The following is a 23,709-nucleotide window of genomic DNA, read 5'->3' as shown; positions in this document are numbered from 1 at the left end:
ACTTTGGTGATGCTGATACAAAATGTGGGGACACTTGGTGCACGTCTAGTCTGTAGCAGCGTGGTCTACAGGGGGCAGGACGCAGGTGCTGAAACCACACAGCTTTGAATCCTGGCCTCTGCCCGCGTGTGTGGTGTGAACATCAGCAAAGTATCTACCCCTTCCTGGTCAGAGCCATTGCTTCTGCGGAACAGAGCTCAACGCCACCCCGAGTAGTCTGGCAGGATCAAAGTCCTAGAACACGTGAAATTCTGCATTCACAGTTTGGCTCCACAAAAGCTAGTTTTCTTTTGTCCTTTAGTTACCTGGGGCACGGGCTTTCCTGTTTTTTGGCAAAACTTGTAATGGGAGTCACTGCTTGGAGAGCCGTCTGATTCAACTTGATGGCGACTGCCTAAAAATCCACAGGAAGACAGGCTCAGTTCCAGGAGGTGGACGCTTACCTTTCATGTGGAGAAAAGGGCCGAGGTGCAGGTAAGGCATCTGTGAATTACCTCTGGGTTGTCAGTCAGGTAGATCTGTCTGGAGATGTTGTTTATTGCACATATCCACTGGAGAGAACATGAAAAAAAAAAAAAAAAACCAAACAAAAAAAAACAACCCACTGAGTCTCAAAGTTACCCACTATACCAGAATGGAAGTGAAACAAACACAATCTTTACCTCTTCATTTTCCTTTCTGCTTTCTGCCTGGAGAATTATTCCCCTGAAACAGAGAACATCTCAGTAAGCGCTTCCCAGATCTCAAGTGACTGAGGATTCTTCTACACAAACCTGAACGCAGCTAGAGTCCTGAAAGCAAAGGGCTAGGAAGGCACCACGATGGGAAGGACAGAAAATAGGGTTCTGGGTCTGGTTCTGCTGCTGCCTATGTGATCTCGGACACACTTCCTTTCCCTGGGCCTCAGCCTTCCCATCGCTGAAACGAGCAACCTGGACTCAGACCTACTTGCCAAGGGCTGCAGTTCTACAGGATGGGCCATCGTGCTGGCTCTGGGGAGACAGTCCAAGGCAACCAGGCCTGTGGCGCTGCCTCCCCTGCAACCACACCCAGAGAAGGAATGGGCAACCATCCCACCCCTCAACCAGAACCAAGGACCTGAACACAGACCAAGGTACAGATAATACCACCCGACTCTTGTGGAGGTGTCACTCTGTAAAGCTACTCCACACCCGATAGCTCCTCTGTTCTACGGCAGGTGGGAAACATGGATCCTATCCCTACTGCTCATCTGAGGGAATCGGGGTCCAGACGAGTTAAGTAACTGGCGGGACCATGACTAGCATCCAGAGTCTTTATTCCCAGGTCACCTCCCATCACCCAGGTAGGAAGATGATGTCTAAAAATGCTCTGTCATGGAGTTCCTGCTGTGGCGCAATGAGATCAGTGGCATCTTGGGAGCACTGGGAAGCAGGTTTGATCCCCAGCTCAGCACCATAGGTTAAGGATCTGACATTACCACAACTGCAGCATAGGTCCCAACTATGGCTTAGATCTGATCCCTGGCCTGGGAACTCCAAATGCCACAGGGTGGCTGAAAGGAAAATAAATAAATAAAAATGCTCTGCTGGTCTGGGAGAGGAGAGTGTCGACACCATACCAATGCTGCCGCCTGTCCCAAACACACTACCGTTTAAATAAAACCTCAACTCCGAAGCCCAGAGAGAGCAAGTGCAAGCAGAGTAGCTCTGGCTGAGGACAGGGCCACCCTTCTCCCCCAGACAGGTGAAGCCTGGAGAACCTCACAGGGCTCTGAACTCCTTGGAGCAGTCTGAACCCACCGCTCTGAGAGGCGAGCCCACCGGGATGGGGAATGACACGGCTGCAGTGGAATGCCCTGTTCACAGCTCCTGTGTCAGCTGGAGAAGTGGGCTCCTCCTCATCCCTGCTTCTGCCTCCCACAGCCCTGCCCCACCCCGATGATGCAGACACAAAGGCTCAGCTAGGAACAGCCAGAAGCAGCCACACCCTCTAAGTCTCTGCTGACAAACAGCTCTTCAATCACTATCTTACACACCCTGGCCTTGCTCAGTGGGTTAAGGATCCCGTGTTGCCGTGAGCTGTGGTGTGGGTAACAGATGCGGCTCGGATCCCGCGTTGCTGTGGCTGTGGTGTATTAGATCCCTAGCCTGGGAACCTCCATATGCTGAGGGAGAGGCTCAAGAAAAGGCAAAATGACCAAAAACAAAAACAGAAACAAAACCCCACCCTCTGGGAAGGTCAACACACCCAGGGCAGGGCCTCTCCCATGGAGGGCAGGCACAGAGGAGTGACCCAGAAGTCCCCTGGCAGAAACAGAGTCACTGCACCTGTTTCCTCCCACATAAAACCCGTGTGGCCTACGCTTTTCCATTGGGAGTGGTGATCTGGAAGCAGTATCGCCGGTCCTCGCAGTCCACCGCCATCACTGAGCAGTTGTCCAGGTCCTGGATCAGACCTCCAGCCACGGCGCCCCTGGGCTGGCACATGAGGTTGCCGCCTTGGGTGAAGAAGTAGAGCCTCTCCCAGGTGGTGGTGACCAGGCCGGTCTTGCTGTCAGAGGTGTGTTGTGAAGAGCCTGTTAGTACTAGGAAGCACGAGCAGCACCTCAGAGTCTCACTGCCTCTTTATGGGTATTGGGAGCACTTTAGAAATAATGTGTTTCTTTACATTAAGCAAATCTAATTCTTTCTCCGGAAAGAACGGGAGTAAAGAGTAGCAGAAGAGGTACAGTTTAGCTTGAATGAGCTGGGCGGTGATGGGCTCTTCCCTGGGAGCAGCCAGTCCCAGGGCCAACTCCAGGACAGGCAGGCTGCGCCTCCCCTCAGCACAGCCAGACCCTGGCTTCTAAACCCCGTATCTGGAAACAGGATTCGTCCATCACCATCAGGAACTGAACACCTGGGAGACCACTGCTCTAAGATGCAGAGCTGGACTGCTCTAAATGTCACTAGAGTCACCAGCGTCACCTCAGCCCACGGCACACACCCCAGAGTCCCGAGGACTTCCTCCCAGATTGGGTTTTGCTCCAGCTAGATGTGGGCTGCTTACAACAGAAAAATCCAATTCCTGGCAAATAACTCCAGAACCTTGTGGAGTTTTCTATCTGTACAGAACTAAAGGAGACATCTGGCTTGTGATCTCAACAAGCTTTACAGACCTTTGAAGAGCTCCGCCCTCGTAAGAAAACAGCTGGCAATTCTTCACTGAGCTCCCATTTGGGGGAGAGCAAATATATTTACTTAATTCAGTACTTACTGAGGAGCAACTCCACATAAGGCCCTAAGTTTCCCGCCTCAATTATAATTTCTCCAAATTGGGTGCTTACCACCTGTTAGGAATTACAATTCATCTTTTCAAAAACTTTAGGAAGTGGGTGCAATTTTCAGCTCTACTTTACAGATGAAGTGATGGGGGGCCCAACGGAGCCAGGGTATCTAACTGATACCAAAGTTGGAGCCCACACTGCACCTGACAACACCCCTGCTCTGCTCTGAGGCAGTTAAATCTGATCATCTTTTTAACTCATAACGGACACTGAAAGACCTGACAGTTAAATGTGTGATTCAGTTTATATACAGCTAGACAACCCTGAAAGCTTCCTAGCCTGCAAACTCTAGCCTCAGTGCTGGCTCACTAGCACCGCTCTCACCTGTCAGGGGTCTGGGGAGGGGTCTCAATGTCTAGGACAATGACAGTTAAGAGCAGTCTATCGACAAATGGCCATGGCGACCAGGGAGGGGTGGCCTGTGGTGGCTTGGAGCCCACACACTGGGTTCTTACATGACTATTTCAAGCCCCATCTCGCAGTGCAGTTTGGGATCTGAACCGAGAGACTTGCTGTGTCCCAGGCAGGGGGGTGCAGTGGGGGGCGCCCTTCCTCAACCTCACCCACCACCACCCTCTGATGGGGCACTTAACAGATATTCTTGAGCTACTCCTACGGGACACAGATTTTAGGAAAAGGGCCAGGCAATGCAATCTCACTTTCTAAGATTAAGGTAACCAGCCTTCTGGATGAGGTTCCTGTTGATCTGGGGAGTAGCCACATCGAAGTCTGGAGTGTAAACGGAGTCATCAAGAGAAAGTAATTCTTGCTGGGACACCCGCATCTTCTCTGCTTCCGCTTCAAGTTCCACCTGGATGCTTGGGACAGAAGGTGTCAGGTCAGTCACTTGTCATCAGTCAACCCAGATGGTTGGGCCCCCCAACAACTTCCTGCCTTACACCAGGAGCCACAATGCCCCAACTTCAACCAAGGCCCCAAAAGCTGGAGATCATGGGGACTCTAGTCTGTGTTACCAAATGTTTCTGTGACTGCTGTTTTCAAACAGAGCATAACAAATAACAACAGATGATGCCTGAACCCAGCTAAACAATTCCTCTGCTGACAAAAGTGATATCAGGCTCATAACTGTTGATGCAAATTTTAGAAGATGAGCCCATGCTCAGGAGCCACATGTGCTGGCAGCCTGCGAAAGTGCCCAAAAGGCAAGAAGGAATAGCAGTCATTCACGGCCCCCACTGCCACCCCCAGTTGAGGCAGGAGTGGTGGTGGAGTCAGCCTCTGGAGACAGGCAAGTGACCAGGAGGTGGTACCAAGGTGCAACAAAGCCACAGGGAGTGCTTTTCTTTTTATGAGGGCCGCACAACTGCCCCAAGATGGCATGAGCTGGCCAACCAAGGTCTGTCCACAGTCCGGCTTTCAATCCTTGTGTCCTCAGGTGTGGAAAACCTGGAAGCTTTCTCTTGAAATAAGCAGCTGCTCTTTCTCCCCATAATGTGAGGCCTCCACAGCGACCCAGCCCAGGTTATAAAATCTTAAATACAATCTGCCAACACAGCCCATCTGGCTAAGAAATCAGACTCTAGAGGTGTTGTTGCCCTTCTCCACTGTGGTAGACAGGACTGAATTACAATGATGAAATCAGAAGGAATGCTGGGGCCAGCGAGTCCAGGGTTTTACAGAGAGGGCTCTCAGCATTTTCTTTCACAAGGGTTGTATAGGGGAGAGGGACTGGGCTTGGACATCCAGAGTCTCCTCTTGGAGCTTCACAATGAACACTGCTGGTATCTTGTTTAATGCAGCCCCAATGCAGTCAGCCTAAGTTAATCTTGGCTATTTTGACATTTGGATGGAATGACTGGGGCCTCCACCAACAAACTTCATTAGTTTAACCTGCCTGTCATTGCCAAGGCTGAAAGAATGGAATGAGAAAAAAAGCTAAGCAGTACAGGAAGTCGAAGCAGGGAGTCAACAGAATAAAGAACTGCTTAGTTTCCTCAGCTTTTGAGAGAAGCGTCTTTGAGGATGTGATGAAAGGTAAGGACTGTCTCCCTGGGAAAAGCCCTCAGGTGAACCAACGTGACATGCACACACCTCCAGGGAGTTTTTAGTAACTGCCCCCCTCCCCCACCCATACAGAATCAGGCTCAGAACTGAGTTAATCCAAGGCTCCCAGGAACTCAAGGAACAGGGTAGGAAACTGTATTCAATTGTTTCCATTGACTTTTTTTTTTAAAACTCATGTTTCATTTAATTAGAAAAAGTGTGTGTGTGTGTGTGTGTGTGTGTGTGTGTGTGTAGGAGCCAAAAAAAAAAAAAAAAAAGGTTGCAGTGTATCATTGTGAAGTAAGGAAGAAAAGGCCCTGGCACTGTGAGTGACTGAAATGCCACCCATCTGGGTTCATGCTGGGTTCGAGTCCTCTTATACCCTGACCAGGCTTCAGACCCCCAGAGCCACCACTAGACACTGTTCCTTGGCCTTTTGGGGGACTGACTGCTGATGGGCAATATAGCAGCAGAACCACCTCCGGGTAGCAGAGGAACAGCAGTATTTATCTACTAGCCAAAATAAAATGTAAACGATAGGAAATTAAAATTCTTAAAATGAATGCTTTACCTCTTTGAACAAGGAGGCTCAAGTGCTTACAGGTTCAGCTGGGAACCCTGCCTGCTGCCCTTATAACAAAATTCACCTTGTCAAGCAGCAGGGACAGGTCTCACAAAACTAGACCCAGCCCTTGGGAGAGGGCTGTGTAGCCAGGGCTTTCACAGCCAGGCGCGGGACTGTCAGAACAGCTGGTGCCCCGCTTTGGTGGCCTAGTGATGATTCACAGAAACACTGATAAGGAAAGAGAATCTGCAAAAAGAGTACACACTGAAGCTTCTCAGAAATGGGCACAAGTGCCTAACCATCCATTAAAAAAAAAAAAAAAAATTAGTACATGGAAAAATCTGGAGCACAGCTAGTTCTCTCAGAAACATAGAAAACCATGGAATTCTGAGAGTTAAAGTAAGATGAGAAAGAGACAGTGAGAGAGAAAAGACAGAAGGTTTTGATGTGACAATTTAATAGGCTCCCTTCTTTCACTTTCTCCTAACATTCCCAGGGGCTGAGAGTCAAATTAAAGGCTGGAGACCGAACTCAGATTTCCAATTGCTTTCTAGCATAATTTCAAACTGAACCTGCATCCACCAGTCAGGAAAAAAACCAACTCAGAGACTTTCAGCAAGGATTATATGCTTTCCTAAACTACAACTCTCCCCTCGTGTCTGTGTGAATGCTCGGCACTGGTTTTTCTTTGGGTTCATTCTTTATTTTCAGCATTTTAGGGAGACTTCTGCCTTAGTCTTCTTAAGGTATTATGAAATGCAACATCAAGAAAATGAACAACTTTTCATTTTTCCACACAAAATCCTATACTTTCCACTTTTTATATTCACTTGTATATTTCCACTTTGTATATTCACTTGTCAACTATACTTACACATGCACACACACACACACACACACACACACACACACACACAGAGTTTCTATACCCCAGAAATTACAAGAAGTGCTCAAGGAACCACAAATCTGTAGTGTGAATGAAATAAGCCTGGCACTGGCGGTGCCTGGGTGCCTCCCACAAGCCCACTACTGGGTATGCCCATGACAGGAAGCAAGGAGAGACAGAGCAGCCACAGTCTCAATTAAGTGTGGCAAGGACAGTCTGATGATGTATTTTTACTTATTTATTTATGGTATTTGGAGGTTCCCAGGCTAGGGATTGAATCGGATCTGTAGCCACTGGCCTACACCACAGCCACAACAATGCAGGACCCAAGCCATGTCAGCCACCTACACCACCGCTCACGGCAACACTGGATCCTTAACCACTGGGCAAGGCCAGGGATTGAACCCGAAACCTCACAGTTCCTAGTCAGATTTGTTTCCACTGCACCACGACAAGAACTCCCTGATGATGTATTTTAAAAAAATAGACATTTGCAGAGTTCCTGTTGTGGCGCAGCAGAAACAAATCCAACTAGGAACCATGATGTTTCAGGTTTGATCCCTGGCCTTACTCAATGGGTTAAGGATCCAGTGTTGCCATGAGCTGTAGTATAGGATGCAGATGCAGCTCGTATCCCGAGTTGCTATGGCTGTGGCATATGCCGCCAGCTGTGGCTCTGATTCGATCCACAGCCTGTGAACCTCCATATGTTGCGGGTGTGGCCCTAAAAAGCAAAAAATAAAAAAATACAATAAAAATAAAAAACAGACATTTGCAAGGCTGAACTGAAATTTATTAAATTAATTCAAAAAAGGTTTAATGCCTTACATATCTATTATAAATTCATGTGATGTTAAGTTTCCTGAAAAGCTGAAGCACTTCTGGCTGCTAACCCCATTAGCTCTCAAAGAAAAAAGTAAGCAGCTCCTCTAAATCCACAAGTCTAAAATGAACTCATAGGCTTATAATATGTGAAACTTGAACACTAACAAAAGAAGATTCTAAGAATAGGAACTTGGACTTAATAGGAAAGTACCCCATAAACATTTTAATCCTTTATTTAGTCTTTTAATGTAATAGATAAGACTCTGGGCTCTGCTCCCTCCACATGATTCAAGAACTGCTGAAATCATTTACTTTTCAACCACGCTATTCACAAACATCAGCAGCTAAGAAGGGGCTGTTTCTGAGGGCTCAAGTAGCATTGGGGGGAGGTATCTGTGGGACACTCTGGAGTCAGAATCCTCCCCCCACCTCCCAGAGAGACTGATTCATCGGAAACAGCAAAAGGCACATGAGATTTAAACCAAAGTGTAGTCTTACCTTTGAACCATATCTGCAACAGAGGTTAAGAAGCTGTCCATGCTTTGAGAAAACATCTCAGCTCCCTTCTTAAAAAAGTTAATCTGAAAGATATAATTACAATATTCTCAAAATATCTAGGAAAGGTGAATGATGAATTCATTAAATGTGAGAGAGAGAGCACGGGGCAGCAGACACTGGCCGGCCCCTCCTCGCCCCCAGCACTTGCTGCCTCTGCCGAGCCCCACCTCACTGGTCGAGAGCTACTCTCAAAGCCCCTGGTGCAACTGGACAGTGAGGACGGTGAGGCCTACTAACTTGCTGACAGGCTGTAAATATAAATGCTTGGTACATTCCACCTCGTTGATATTTACCACTGATAATTATTTTGATATTATCATCATCAGCCTAGACAGTAAGTTTGAATCCTAGACAGTAAGTTTGCTGAGAGCAAGGATTAGGTCTTATTCACCTCTCTCTCTCCAGGAACTAAACTGGTGTGTGAATACGGACATGTACAGCACCAGCGAGCAGACAAGCAGCAGGCAGCTTTCCTTGAAGTGAAGGCTACCAATGACTGCCCCTGCTTGCTGAGGGGGATGGATGACTTGGCTATGATACTACAGAAGGAAAACTGGGCTGAAGACCCTTAAAAGGCTCTTCTGGGAGTCCCTGCTGTGGCACAGTGGATTAAGAATCTGTCTGCAGCAGCTTGGGTCACTGTGGATGTGTGGGTTCAATCCCCGGCCTGATGCAGCGGATTCCGAAGAAGCTGGTGTTGCTGCAACTGTGGCTCTGAGTCAATCCCTGGCTCTGGAACTTCCATTCATCACAGGAACAGCTGTAAAAAAAAAAAAAAAAAAAAAAAAAGATTTTCCAACCCTAACATCAACCTGAAGGGGGACTGTGTATGTGAAAGACACAACAGGCTGTGTCCCTGCATAGGTGCTGGACACAAGGAACAGGGCCCCTCCTGCCCCCCCCCCCCGATGTTCCATGATGGATGTGCTCTCTGCCCCAGGGGAGAGGGGCCCTAGGCGACCTGAAGACTTACAGCTTGAAAATGAAACTGCAGTTGCTGACTTTCTGGAAATGAACAGAAAGAATTTTTTACTTCCTGTGACTCCTGGAAAGTTCGAGTCCCCTAACAAACCCTAACCCTTAACAGGAGGGGGAGGGTGACAAAGAACAAGTGAGTGCACATGTGTGGACACAAGCACCCATGATGAGGAAGCTGGGTGCTCCCAAGGATTTGCTGAGGACTGGAGCCCACAGCTGAACAGTGCTAGTTTTTGGTTTAATCCAGCTTTACTTTACAGAAAGATTATACTGCTTTATTTATTTATTTATTTGGGCCACACCCACGGCATATGGAAGTTCCCAGGCTGGGGTCAAACTGGAGCTGTAGCTGCTGGCCTATGCCACAGCCACAGCCACAGCCACGTGGGATCCAAGCCAAGTCCACAACCTACAACACGGCTCACAGCAATGCCAGATCCTTAATCCACTGAGCAAGGCCAGGGATCCAACCTGTGTCCTCATGGATACTAGTCAGGTTCAATACTGCTGAACCACTAGGGAACTCCTATATTGCTCTATTTAAATACTGCCTCTGAATACCTAAGCTGACTCTTGTGTCCCCCACCTTGCAACAATGTAACAACTATATTAAGAAGACAGACAGTTGAGCTTAGAAGTTTAAAGGCCCTCTTTTACTCTCCTTTTCCTGAAATGAAACTGATGTTGTATTTTTTAGGAGTACATACGTATTTTTTGTCTTTTTTTTTTTTTTCAGGGCCTCATCTGTAGCATACGGAAGTTCCCAGGCTAAGAGTCGAACCAGAGCCACAGCTACCAGCTGACACCACAGCCACAGAAACATGGGATCCAAGGCACATCTGTGACCTACACCTCAGCTCACAGCAACACTGGAATCTTAACCTAAAAAGCAAGGCCAGGGATTGAACCGGATTCTTCATACTGGTCAGCTTCCTTATTTCTGAGCTATGATGGGAACTCCAGAATATATATATATTTTTAAAGTACTTTAAAAATAACATTCTCGCGTGTGTGTGTGTGTGTGTGTGTGTGTGGTGTTTTTTTTTTTTTTAATTGCTGAATTTTTTCTTTTCAGCATTCTGCTTCCTCACATCCCTTTCCGTTCCTAGACTGTCAGATGAGAGAAGATTTCCAGGTGCATTTCTCACATGCCCAAGTGAGGTTTTGGAGTCAACCTAAGTGGGACAGGGATGGACAGTGAGGACTGATGCCACACAGTCAAGGCCCTATCCCAAAACTGGAGACTCCCAGCAGACAAATGCTCAGTAGTACAAGAAATGGGAGGAGGAAGTCAGAGAAATATTCTACAGAGACTTTATCGGGCAGTGGCAACATCTCCCCACACCCCAGGTTCCACGATGCCAGCAATAACCCTGGAAACATCTTTGAGAAGAGCCCGGCTGAGCACAGAACAGCAGAGGAAGGCGTGCAGTCCTAGGTTGCAAGCCTAGCTCCACCAACCTGGGAGCCAGGTGCTTGCCACAAACCTGGACCAGGCCTGGCCTTCATCTGAATCAGATACAAAGGGCCACACCAGCTCCTCCCCACAGGAGTCTTGGGATCAAGGCCATCATTTCCTGCACGTACAACCTAACAAGTCCAGCTAACAGTGATCCAGCCCCTCTGGAAGCTCTCCGAGGGCTGAATCTCAGACGTTTCCAGGGAGCTTGTGCACCTGAATTTCCTTCTCTGGTGATGCTTGTTCAGTTGGCAAATGCCATGCTGTCCTCCACAGCTGGCTTAGATCTGATGCCTCAGGGGAAAGGACCACCTTACCTGTCCGTGAGCGAAGCCTAGCAGGGGTTCCATCATGGCCACGCGCTTTCTGTACTGCAGCGCATTGAGGGCACAGTAGTACTGCAGGGATGAAAGGTGCTGTTTCCGCCGCGCAGCTGCCACCTCTTTTACGACTTCAGTCTTTACCTGGTTAAGGGGGAAGGGAAAACGGCAAGCTGTCCAAAGTATGTGGCAATTCTCTAAGAGCATGCAACTTCAAAATATGTTTGTTTATTCATTAGAACCATTTTTGTGACAAATATAATAACAACCAGATAAGGTTCTACCTCAAGTTTTTAAAAACCTAAATTAAAAATATCAAATTAATGGTGTCACAGTGTTTGTGATGCTGCACTGGGCTGAAGACAATGCTTTCTGCTGGTAGCACTACAAAGTGCTACAATGCTCTGGGAAAACAATACGGCAGCATGCATTCAAAGCTACAAATAAACATCCTGGTTCATGCAGAAGATTATATTCCAAGGAAATCATGGAAAAGAAGTGAAAGTTACATGCCTGAAAATATTTAATATTATAGACAGCAGCTAAAGCTAGAAAGCATGAATTAAAGGGTCAGAGTTGTAACACCAGGGCAAAGGCATTCAAGTGCCCAAGTATATACGAATCAGATAACCATATGAAGCATCAAGCTTAAGTTAAAATCATTGTGTGATTATCATTTTACAATGGTTCCAAGTTGATCTTTTTTAATAAAGCAGTTTGAAAAGCTACAAGAAAGACGTGAAGGTCTACTTTTGAGATTTGGAATAAACATTAAAATATCCATGTGTGGGAGAGAAAAAGAAAAAAAAATTCATCCAGATACCCTTAATGCCATGAATTCACAACAGAAAAACACATAAGAAGCTTAAGTAAATGAAGTGAAAAATAACATGGAAGGTAGGTATCCTTACCTTTTCATTCTCCTTTTTTTTAGAAAGCCTGCTATATTTTGCCATTGAGAGGTCATGCTCTAAAAATAAAGAGACATTTTTGCATCCAGATAGGTTGAAGGCAAGAGTATTCATTCAGCATCTCTGCCCACAGACATACTAAACCATACACCAAGAACAGAGAAGATGCTTACCATTGCTGGCAAGTCCAAAAAGATCCTTTAAAGTGCTTACTTCTGAAGAAGAGAAAAGAAACACCTTAGAGTAAAGGAAAATAAATGCCAACCCAGAGCTCTGTGCCTTCCCAAGAAAATAAAGGTTGTGTGCATGGAAGGGGGAAGATCCTGTTGGCTGGGGGTGCTTATTTTAATGAAAAAAAAATCTGAAGCAATCTAGTATGCTGTACTTGCAACAAGCCAACACCAACAACTATTACCTCATGTGGGTGTCACACCCATCATGCACAAAGATGGCTTAACATAGTCTAAGATCAAAAAATGAAAAGTCAATGAGAGTAATGACTGTCCAAGGCTAAAAACTTAAAAACATAAAGATACTTAAAAGAAAGTGACACTTTCTGCAATTCTAAAACAATCCATTTTTACTTTGTCAAACAGAGCAAAGCGTTTTCACATTTTCTATGTTGTTTTCAATTTGTCTCAGAATTGCATCCAGCTTTTATATTTCTCTTCACATTATCCTTATTCCTTCTGATACGGGGCTGCTTTCTGCCTTTCTATGCTTGAATTTTTCTTTTTTACTCATCTTTTACTCCTGTTGGAGGAGTTTTAGAGTATCTTCCTCATCAATTTTAAATAGATTCCTTAATAACTCTTATATTATCTTCATTTAGACAATGTACTTACTTATATTGGTAGGTAGATGAAAAAGGCAACAAAATGTAAAATAAAACACTACTAAACAGAGAGGATGCCGGACTCTAAGTTGGTTCTGATGCTGATTCAGGTATGACCTGAGCCAACACTTCAAATTTGTCTTGGTGTCATCAGAAAAGGATGGCGTGATTAACTTTTTTTTCATAGATACTAAAAGGCTTCTTTTTTTTTTTTTACTACCACCACACACTTTATTCTCCAAAAAAAAAAAAAAAAAAAAAATCATCCTGCATAAATACTATTACTACTACCACTAATCCATGAGTTGAGCCTTTCTGGACTAACGATGGCCATGGCATTAACTCTACAGGGCACCCTCACTCCTGCTCCCATAAACAAACCTGAAAGATATAAATCTGACAATAAAATCCTTCGAGGGTAATTATTTTCCTTCTAAAAGGCTTGGAGTTGTTTTTAAAATTATATCCTCCCCACACATTTCTAGTGTTTTCATTTAGAGAAAATCTGTTTTTAAAAAGGCACTTAATGAGGCTTTTCAGTTACTACTAGATAATGAGCACAGGACTCCATTTAGGTTTGGGATTTACACGCAATTATAGAAGAGCAACACTGAAAAACACTAAAAATCCTGCTCAATCAACATTTCTCTTTATGCAAGCTAACTGACATATCATTTTTTACTTCTCAAGTGTTAGTGTTGTCAAACTGCCTTTGGGTAGAGTTTATGCCAATTCTACTATTTCCCACACAGACCTCAGGTGACACGATCACAAAGGACTCAAAGTGAGGGGGGAGAAAAAGCCTCATCTTTAAGATGTGGCCTTCCATTTACTACATCTTTTTTGCCTAAAAACACAATTTTAAACTTTAAGATGCTCTATTTTTGCAGAGGAAGTACTATACTGAACAGATCTTTCAGTACTCTGGTTTAGACTTTTTTGGCCTGCAATTTTTTTATATCAGTGTCCTAGAAAATACAATTCTTTACTCTCTAGGCAATAAATATTTTCAATAAAATAGGTAAATACTAAAGAACTAGAAAATCTGCACCCCCTTCTGTAACATCAACTAAGTTTTTTTTCAAGACTATTTGTTCTTTTTTATATTTACTTTTTATACCTTGATTTCTAACAATATAAAATTATTCTAAAGTTTTATTTTAGTTGAAGAACCACAATTAATCCAAAAGAGCAACGAGGCTCCCTGAACTAGTCACAGATACTCCCACTCACTAAATGTAAGCTCCAGCAGAGCAGGGACCCCAGATACCTGGTTCAGAGCTGCGCCCCAGAGTCTAGCCCAGATAAAGCAAGGCCCCTTTCCTCTCAAGCCTTCCACTTTACATTCCAAAGTATTCAATGGCTCCCCAAGAACAGCCTGCTTTACAAATGCCCCCTAACCTGTAATATAAACCTTAACGTCTTTGTCTACTTGGTAAATATTGATTAAAACCCAGCACAGAGATCACCTTCTGCAGTAAGCCTTCCCTGGCACCATATCCTCAAAATGCCTTTCTGTGTGCATCTCTGTTCTGCTGCCCTCATTACATGATATCACATATTATCTGTTTCCAAGTCTGTTTTCTCATTGGCCTGTGACTTCCTTAGGCGAGCCAAGAAAATAGTGAGGTTTTAATAAAAGATGAATTGAACTGCTCAAAAAAGAAGGCATTTCTCAAATGATCCACACACTTAAAGAAATAACCGCAGGAAAAATTATTACCACATGAATTAGTATACCAAAAGCATATGGCAGTGAACTCAGTTACTTTACCTGTGAGATCCTTTTCTCGAAACTGTATAATAGGCAGAACCATTGTGTCTGCTAACTGTTTGGCCAGCTCAGTATGGAGAACATTAAGCTGAAAGAAAGAGAAATCTGTTGAAGAGAATGATACTCACTATTACTGACACTGTATGATTTCACCGAGCTGGTTAAGGAGCTCAGGTGGATATCCTTAGCAAATAAATACCCTTCATAAAGCAGTAAATGCCACAGGCTAAGAGGTAGTAAAAACTAAATGCAAGGTTCTAACTGACTGGGGCATCAGTTGAGTTTGCTGAGGGAGTCTCCAGGCCCACAGTTATTGTTTGCTCACTGAGTAAACTCTCACTCTGTGTTCTCCACCAGCCTGGAGAGGAGAAAACTGGGAGGTGCCCGCAGCACAGGTGAGCACTTGGCTAGGCCTGTGCGCTCTTACTCTCAGAGGTGGCTGAGGTCACGCCGGAAAGGCCTGCTGGGAACCCACTAACCCTTCAACTGGAGGCCTGTGGGCCTGGGCATTGCTCTGGAGAGAGAATGTGGCCCACGGAACCACTCAGCCAGATTTCAGACCTTTCTGAGAACAAGACAACTGTATTCACATACGCTCCTCACAAGCTAATTCTAACAGCTCTTGCTTCTTTCTCTCCCACCTCAAGGCCTTACTAAATCCTGTCTATGTAAATGGATTAGGAGAAATAAAGATTATCACCATCAGCACTACCACCTCTGCACTTCCTGTGTGCCAGCTTTACATGCTTTATACCACTTAGCTCCCATCTGCTCTGTCTCTGTGAGCTGTGTATTATTTATTATCCTCATTTTTATAGGCAGGCAAGTAAATCTATAAATCGAGAAAGCAAACAAGTGCACAGCTGGGATTTTAACCCAAGACTGCTGGAATCTAAAATCCATGCTCTTCCCAATATACTCTCAGGATACAGATATAGGCTCGTTCATGCTCACAAAACCCACCCAAACTTTAAATGTGTGGCTGGTTGTCAGTAATGAACACAGTAAAAGGCCTAGGCTTCCAGATGCTACAAGGATGGTACGGGATTCCTGTTGGGTGTATAAAGGGAAATCACCCAGCAGTCATTTTTTGGAGTAAACATTTGGCAGAGTTTCTTCCAGCAGTGACAACAGTCACATGTCCAAATCCCCCTGCTGCACACAGATCTCCTCCCAACAGATCTGGTCCTTCAGGGCTGTGCTCGCAGAGGCTGCTCTGATAAGCTTAGAAACTGGCCCAAGGCCCACCGTCTGCCAGGCAAGGGAGCGACAAGCCAAGCAATCACTGTTCTCCCTTATCTTTCAGTCAAGCCAAAGAATAGCAGCTTTTTTCTGCAGGGAATACATGAAGACAACCATACCAAAAAATGCATTAGGATAGATCGTGTTAACTACTGTTCCTAAATAACTTCAATAAAAAATGTACCATATATATATATTTTTTTTTACTAACAGCTAATTAGATTAATTTAATGAACTGGCTCTGTGCCCGATGCTCTGATATAATTATTTAATTTAACCTTTTATAATAGCCCAATTAAGTAGGCTATCCTGCTACTGCCATTTACAGATGAAAAAAAAACAAAACTCTGAGAAGTGAAGTGGCTTTATTTCCAATGGCACCTGTACATTGTCTTTTTTGCTTATTGTTTATGATGAGTTTCTATTTTAAGTACTACAAACTCCTTGAAAGATGAAACAGTTTATACCTATACCTAATTTCAGAGGGTTCTACCCAATACCAGCAGCATTTGAGCTCTTATATTTTCTATAATGAGGATTTATGCACTTTTCCTATAACAATATCTGCTTTTCATAAATATTCCAAAGGTACTGTACAATACGGCTACAAGAACAGTTGTATGACTCTCCCTGTAGTGGGTTGGTTCACACTCCTCCCAAAGATATGTCTATCCCAAATACCATGTGAATATTTGGGAAAAGATACAACAAAAATACAATAAAGGATCTCAAAATAAGATCATCTTGTTTTATCCAAGTGGGCCCTAATTCCACTGACAAGCATCCTTATAAGAGATGATACAGACTGAAGAGAAAAAACACAGGGTGGGGGTGGGGAGAGAGGGCCATGTGAAGGTAGGGGCAGAGGCTGGAGTTACGCTGCCAGAAGCCAAAGAACACCCAGAGCCACCAGAGGCTGGAAGCAGCAAGGAAGGATCTCCCCTGGATACTCCAGCGGGAAGTGGCCTTGCTAACAACTTGACTTCGGGCCTCCAGAACTGTGAGCGAATAAATTTCTATTGTTTTAGGCCACCTACTTGTAATTTTATTACAGCAGCCCTGAGAAACTAATTCTCTCTCCTTAGGAAACTGAATTCTTAGAAGTCTTTCTTTTGGTCTACTGTTCATGTATACCAAAGCCTTTCCCTTCAAACCAAAAACAAACATATCAGCATACGACCTCTTGTATGAAATGAGCCTTGGAAGATACAGATGAGATACTTTGTCGGATACTTAAGTAGATACCTAAAAATAGAAAGTGGGCCAAAATAAAGATGAAAGAATGTTCGAAAAAGAACCAAATAAAATTTTGCCATGTTGCCAAAACATTCTCTGACATCAACCTTATGAATATTTTCTCAGGTAGTTCTCCCAAGGCAACAGAAATAAGAGCTAAAATAAACCAATGGGACCTAATCAAACTGACAAGCTTTTGCTCAGCAAAAGAAACCAAAAAGAAAAACAAAAAGACAACTTAGAGTATGGAAGAAAAGAGTTTCAAACGATGCAACGGACAAGGGCTTAATCTCCAGAATATACAAGCAACTTATACAACTCAACAGCAAAAAAGCCAACCACCCAATGGAAAAATGGGCAAAAGACCTGAATAGACATTTTTCTAAGGAAGATTTACAGATGGCCAACAAGCACATGAAAAAATGCTCAACGTCCCTGATTATTAGAGAAATGCAAATCAAAACTACCATGAGATACCACCTCGCACCAGCCAGAAGGGCCATCCTTAAGAAGTCCACAAATAACAAGTGCTGGAGGGGGTGTGGAGAAAAGGGAACCACTATGGAGAACAGTATGGAGGTACCTTAGAGAACTATACATAGAACTACCATATGATCCAGCAATCCCACTCCTGGGCATATATTCAGACAAAACTCTCCTTAAAAAAGACACATGCGGAGTTCCCGTTGTGGCGCAGTGGTTAACGAATCTGACTAGGAACCATGAGGTTGCGGGTTCGGTCCCTGCCCTTGCTCAGTGGGTTAACAATCCGGCGTTGCTGTGGTGTAGGTTGCAGACACGGCTCGGATCCCGAGTTGCTGTGGCTCTGGCGTAGGCCGGTGGCTACAGCTCCGACTGGACCCCTAGCCTGGGAACCTCCATATGCCGTTGTAGCGGCCCAAAGAAATAGCAAAAACAAACAAAAAAAGACACATGCACCCACATGTTCATTGCAGCACTACTCACAATAGCCAAGACATGGAAACAACCTAAATGTCCATTGAGAGATGATTGGATTAGGAAGATGTGGTATATATACACAATGGAATACTACTCAACCATAAAAAAGAATGACATAATGCCATTTGCAGCAACATGGATGGAACTAGAGACTCTCATACTGAGTGCAGTAAGTCAGAAAGAGAAAGACAAATACCATATGATATCACTTATATCTGGAATCTAATATACAGCACAAATGAACCTTTCCACAGAAAAGAAAATCATGGACTTGGAGAACAGACTTGTGGCTGCCTGAGCGGGGAGGGAGGAGGTGGGAGGGATTGGGAGCTTGGGGTTAATGGATGCAATCTATTGCTCTTGGAATGGATTTACAATGAGACCTCGCTGTGTAGCACTGAGGACTATGTCTAGATACTTACATCGCAACACAACAAAGGGAGGAGAAAGTATGTATACATGTATGTGTAACTTGGTCCCCATGCTGTACAGTGGGAAAAATAAATTAATTTAAAAAATTTAAAAAAAATTTGCCGTGTTGCTATTCTTACCTCATCCACCACTTTGGAAAAATAATGGAGTGTAGAAATTACTTCTTCATCGCCTTTGCCAAGAGCAAAATTCTAAGACCAAAGAAAAAAAGTGCCAGGCGTTAACTGAATGCTAGGGAGTCCAGCACTACAGCACCACCCCACAATACGCTGGCCTCCAGGTTGACCTCCCCTCTTCTCCCAAAAGCACATCATGTCAGAGCATCTGACTGCAGAGAACTAGAGCTCTCCCCTCGTACTTCCCCAGTGGTACACTCAGCCGCCCCTCCCAGGCTATTCCTTCACTGGTCATCACCCTGCTCTCTAAATATCATGGTACCTTTAGTTTATTTCCTCGGATTGTAAGTGGGGTTTTTTTGTAGTTTTTTGTTTGTTTTTTTAGGCGAAGCATATGGAAGTTCCCAGGCTAGGGGTCAAATTGGAATTACAGCTGCTGTCCTACACCACAGCCACAGACACATGGGACCTGACTGAGAGCCACATCTGCGACCTACACCACAGCTTACAGCAACACTGGATCCTTAACCCACTGAGTGGGGCCAGGAATCAAACCTGCATCATGGATTCTAGTCAGGTTCATTTCCACTGAGCCACAATGGGAACTCCTGGCATTGCTAGTGTTAATTCACTTACAGTCCCTTGAAAAATACGAATCTACAAGGACAGTTGAATACTTCTGTCGGCTAATCAGAACACATCAATAAGACCTTGAGATAATCAGAATTTATCCGTGGGAAAGGCAAGACAAAAGAAAAAATGGAAATGGACTATAGCAAAAAAGAAAGGAAGGAATGTCATTAACGGATGCCTCTGGAGAATTCCTTCATGAGAACTCTACTTAGGAGAGTCCTAAGCGCAGCATGATACACCACATACACACATTACCTGCTTTTCATATGCCAGCAGTTGCTTGGAAAGCTGCTGAGTTGCCAGGCACATTTCATTCTGTAGGGAGAGAAAAGCAAGTTCAATGCACACAGAATTACCGAAAAATGCCACCTCAGAATCACTAAACATGCGTACATAATGTAAAATAGTAAAATATTTTGTTCAGAAATTATTTGGAAAATAAGATCAAAACAAATTAAAAGGGTAAAGCGTACTTTTTCCTCCCTGCCATTTATAAATTAGTGTCCCATCTGGTCATTTGGTCAGTAGACAAACATAGTCAGCAATTAAAATGCACCAAGCATACAACAAAAACATGGTCCCTGTCCTCATGGGGTTTACTGGGGAGACAGACATCAACAAATAGTTATAAGCATGATGAGAACTGCAAAGGAAATACTGGGTACATTAGGAGGATCTGACAGGAGGACCTAGATGGTCTCAGTTCCCTGGAGAAAGACTAGGGGTTGACCATGGGGATGAGCTTTCCAGAAGGAGGGATGAGTATGTAGTAAATGTCTGTTTCAAGAGCTATAAATCAAGGTGACGCTGGAGCAAGGGGTGCAGAGCATAGAAGTGAGTCAAGGCTGGCAAGGCAGGCGGAGTGCGAGCATGTGAGACTCTGTGGCCCCGTTTTAGACTTTCGAGTACAGTGAGAATTTAAGCAGCATTACGACACGGTCAGCTTCTATCACATTTATAGCACTAAGTCAGGAATGATGGATGCTAAAACAGAAGCATAGCAACAAGACCTAGGAAGGCCCCCTTCGTGCCGTTTTTCACTAGCCAATACCGTCCATTTTCTTCTCTTACTTACCCCTCTAATCTCTGGCTACACGGCAGTCATCTACCACTATCCTCCCATCATCAACGCATCCAGCCTAGACAACGTGTCTTATGTTTCTAAAGCTCAGTTAAGGCTTCTCTTTAGGTTCAGGGTGTACTCTTAAGAGAGGAAGGGAGCCACCAGGTCTAACCTGGAGCAGCTGAGGGGAGGGCACTGACCAGCCTTGCTCTTCTTGGCCTCCACTTCCTTCATAATTCTCCTGGGTTTGCTACTCCTTAGGGGTAAGGTGCGAGCACTGCAGAGCTCTTTTCGTTTCCCATGGTTCTCCTTTGCAAGACCCATCAGAGCCTAATCCTATGTTTTTTGAGCCCTCTTGGCAGATAACTGGTCACTCTGTTCCCTGACTTCCTTCATCTGCTCCAAGGAACAGCCATCAACAGACCTTGAAGTGTGGCCCTCTTTCTTTTCCCCTAGAATAAAATCAAGCAAACATAACTACTGGCTTTGGCATCCTACTGGAATGCCACCATTTTGAAGCCTAACCAGAGCTGATGGTCATGTAGCCAAGAGGAAGGCAAAGAGCATATGTCCTGGATCCAGCCAGGAGTGTGCAACTGTTCCTAGCACAAAGCAGGCACTGCAAATGTCTGACGAATGAAGGAATGAACAAGGTTAGAAGATTCATCTAACCTCAAGCTTATAACAATACCTGGAATGATGGTGTGAGGGGAAAAAACACTTCCTAATCCTATAAGGAAACATCACAAATGGGGGCAATAAAATACACAGTGGACTGGGATGAAGCAATCATCCTGGAAACACCCTGCTGCCCCACTTCTGCAGTGTTGTTTTGAAGATCACCGAGCACAGGAACAAGGGTCTTAGCCCATTCGCTGAACTGCTGCTCTGCAAGATCAGAAAATCCCTTACTCCTCTTCTCTGAGTTAGCAGCAGTGGGTTTAAGAAGGGTTTATTCAAGTTACCTTAGCAACTGTCTCCCCGGGAAGCACCATGTAGACTTATTTGTAGACCCACAGAATCATCCCAACAATAGCAGCTAATACTCACAAAGCAATTAATTCATGCCAGATGCCACATTAAGTACATTCTAGGCATTATGTCATCTAATTATGACAGCCCTGTAAAGCAGGTTCTAATTATTAACTCAGTTTTACAGAGGGAAAAATGGAGGCAGAGAGATGTTAGGCCACCTGTCCAAGGTCACACAGCTAGTTAGCAGCAGGGCTAGGATATGAATCCAGGTCTGTCTGAATCTAAAATCCACACTCTTAAACATTACTCTCTAATATCCCAACTCCTGCCAAGTGAAAAGACATGAGAAGGCCATTACTTTAGGCTAGAATTGACCAACTTTTCTTGTAAAAGGCTAGACAGCAATTATTTTTGGCTTGTGAAACATTTTGTCTCTGTCACAATACAAAAGCAGCCATAAATAATTCATAAACAAATGAATGTGGCTTCGTTCTGATAAAACTTTATTTACAAAAATATGAGGCCAGTACAAGGGCCACAAAGCGCTTATACTACTTTAGCGGGTAAATGTCTCAAAAGACCTGTCCTCCGCCACATGTCTCTCAGGAGTCCCTCCATTAAGCTACAATGCTTCAGATTCAAGGTATAGTTTTATAGTCCCTTCTTTCTTTTATTTTAGCTAAATCTAAAATACTGTTTCCCCAGAGTTCCCTTCATGGCTCAGTGGTTAATAAACCCAACTAGGATCCATGAGGATGCGCGTTCGTTCCATCCCTGGCCTCCCTCGGTGGGTTAAGGATCTGGCACTGCCATGAGTAGTGGTGTAGGTCACAGATGCAGCTCGGATCCCAAGTTGCTGTGGTGTAGACCAGCAGCTGTAGCCGATTCAAGCCCTAGCCCGGGAACTTCCATATGCTGCGAGTGTGGCCCAAAAAACAAAAAATAATAAAATAATAAAATAAACTAATTTTATTTTATAAATAAATTAAATTAAATTAATAAAATACTACTTCCCTATATCTGTATCCTTCAGGGACCAGTCGACAGATATGATAACCACCTCAATAACCACCCTCTATGCTTTCATAACAATCCAGAGTCACAGGCTACTTCAATTCTCCTCTTCTTTCGAGTGTACTGGCAAGTACCCCACGGGTAGTGGAGAAAACTGCCAGGGAGCTGCAGACATCTGACTGCATCCAGGCCAACAGGGCACACATGCCACACACACAACTCCACCAAGGCTCACGAGGAAGGGGCACAGCACACAGCATATAAGACTGCTTCCCAATGGACTCTGTCACATCACGTCTCTCCTAGAAACACCTCCTGAAAATGCCATATATTTCAGATGTGTGTGATTTCCGCTGGCAACATTTTGTTTTACCAGAATGATTCCACCAAGTACAAACCATACACCTACAAAATGGCCTGTCGCCTGCCTGGAAAAGAAATGAACCTCTCCTGTACAGAGCACATGACATGAAAAGTCTTTTGAACCAGACCAACTTTAATCTTACTCATACTAAATCTATTGTACACAAAGGTTTTATGAAATATTTTACCAACATCAGCTAAGTCCTCCACACCCTGTGAGGGAAGCCTAATTATCCCTGCAACAAGCCTTGCAAAACTGGAACTTGTATGAAGAGTAAATATTAGGAGTAACAATAGTAGAGATAGCTGCTCACATTTACTGAGTCTTTTCTAGGTACTTGACATTTCTGCTAAGCATTTTTTATATATTATCACATTTAATCCCTACAAAGCACCTATAAAGTAGGGGCTATTACTCTCATCTTAAAAACGAGAAGAAAAAGGTTCAGGAAGGACAACACATTTTTATAATTGTACAACTAGTAACTGGCAAGGCAAAAACTCAACTCAGACCTGCCAGACTTGAAATCTAAAGTTCAAGCAACATGGATGGAACTAAAAACTCCCATACTAAGAGAAGTCAGAAAGAGAAAGACAAGTTCCATATCATATCACTTATATCTGGAATCTACTATACGGCACAAATGAACCTTTCCACAGAAAAGAAATGCTTGGACTTGGAGAACTGACTTGTGATTGCCTGGGGGGGGGGGTAGACGGGGAGCGGGGAGTTTGGGGTTAATAGATGCAAACTACTGTATCTGGAGTGGATAAGCACTGAGATTCCACTGTATAGCAGAGGGAACTATATCTAGTCACTTGTGATGGGCCATAATGGAGAATGTGAGAAAAAGAATATATATATATATATATGTATGACTGGGTCACTGCTGTACAGTAGAAACTGACAGAATGCTGTAAACCAACTATAATGGAAAAAATAAAAATCTTTAAAAAAAAAAAAAGTTCAAGTTCTTAACACTATACTATTCTGATCCAAAGTCTAAAACTCTATCTAGTAGTACTTAGTGGGCAGGCCTCAAAGGGCCTATAAATACCAGCATAAATCCCATACTTTGCCAGCTCCAGTTCAGCAAAAGTGGTGGCCCAAAATTTAGATTCCAAGTGGAGTTCCGTAAGTAAGATTCCTCCTTGCTCTGGAAGAGCCCTCTGGTTATGACCTATGCTACTGGCTGCCTCATGAGAATCCTTTTAAAGGAGATAACGATGGCTTTACTGACACAATGTCCTAT

General features: G+C 44.2%; 1 protein-coding gene across 2 annotated transcripts in view; it reads right to left on the bottom strand.

Moving 5' to 3' along the window:
* Positions 1-23,709, bottom strand: part of APPL2 (adaptor protein, phosphotyrosine interacting with PH domain and leucine zipper 2) — a 56,494-nt gene that overhangs the window by 16,276 nt on the left and 16,509 nt on the right. For both annotated transcript variants that reach the window (XM_013997990.3, NM_001135961.1), the window contains 12 exon segments: positions 19,297-19,356; positions 18,412-18,483; positions 14,423-14,510; positions 11,987-12,028; positions 11,814-11,872; positions 10,900-11,046; positions 8,086-8,168; positions 3,967-4,125; positions 2,344-2,532; positions 663-705; positions 495-551; positions 306-394 (listed from right to left, as the gene is read on the bottom strand). In XM_013997990.3, the coding sequence (XP_013853444.1) occupies positions 306-394; positions 495-551; positions 663-705; positions 2,344-2,532; positions 3,967-4,125; positions 8,086-8,168; positions 10,900-11,046; positions 11,814-11,872; positions 11,987-12,028; positions 14,423-14,510; positions 18,412-18,483; positions 19,297-19,356 (1,088 nt within the window).

The sequence above is a fragment of the Sus scrofa genome, chromosome 5, assembly GCF_054392235.1.
Source record: "Sus scrofa isolate SSC_HxYL_T2T_F1_AM1 chromosome 5, Sscrofa_HxYL_maternal_Yorkshire_Landrace_v2.0, whole genome shotgun sequence".
NCBI classification, from domain to species: Eukaryota; Metazoa; Chordata; class Mammalia; order Artiodactyla; family Suidae; genus Sus; species Sus scrofa.
The sequence above is the reverse complement of the archived record's forward strand: the minus strand, read 5'-3'. Positions and strand labels throughout refer to the sequence as shown.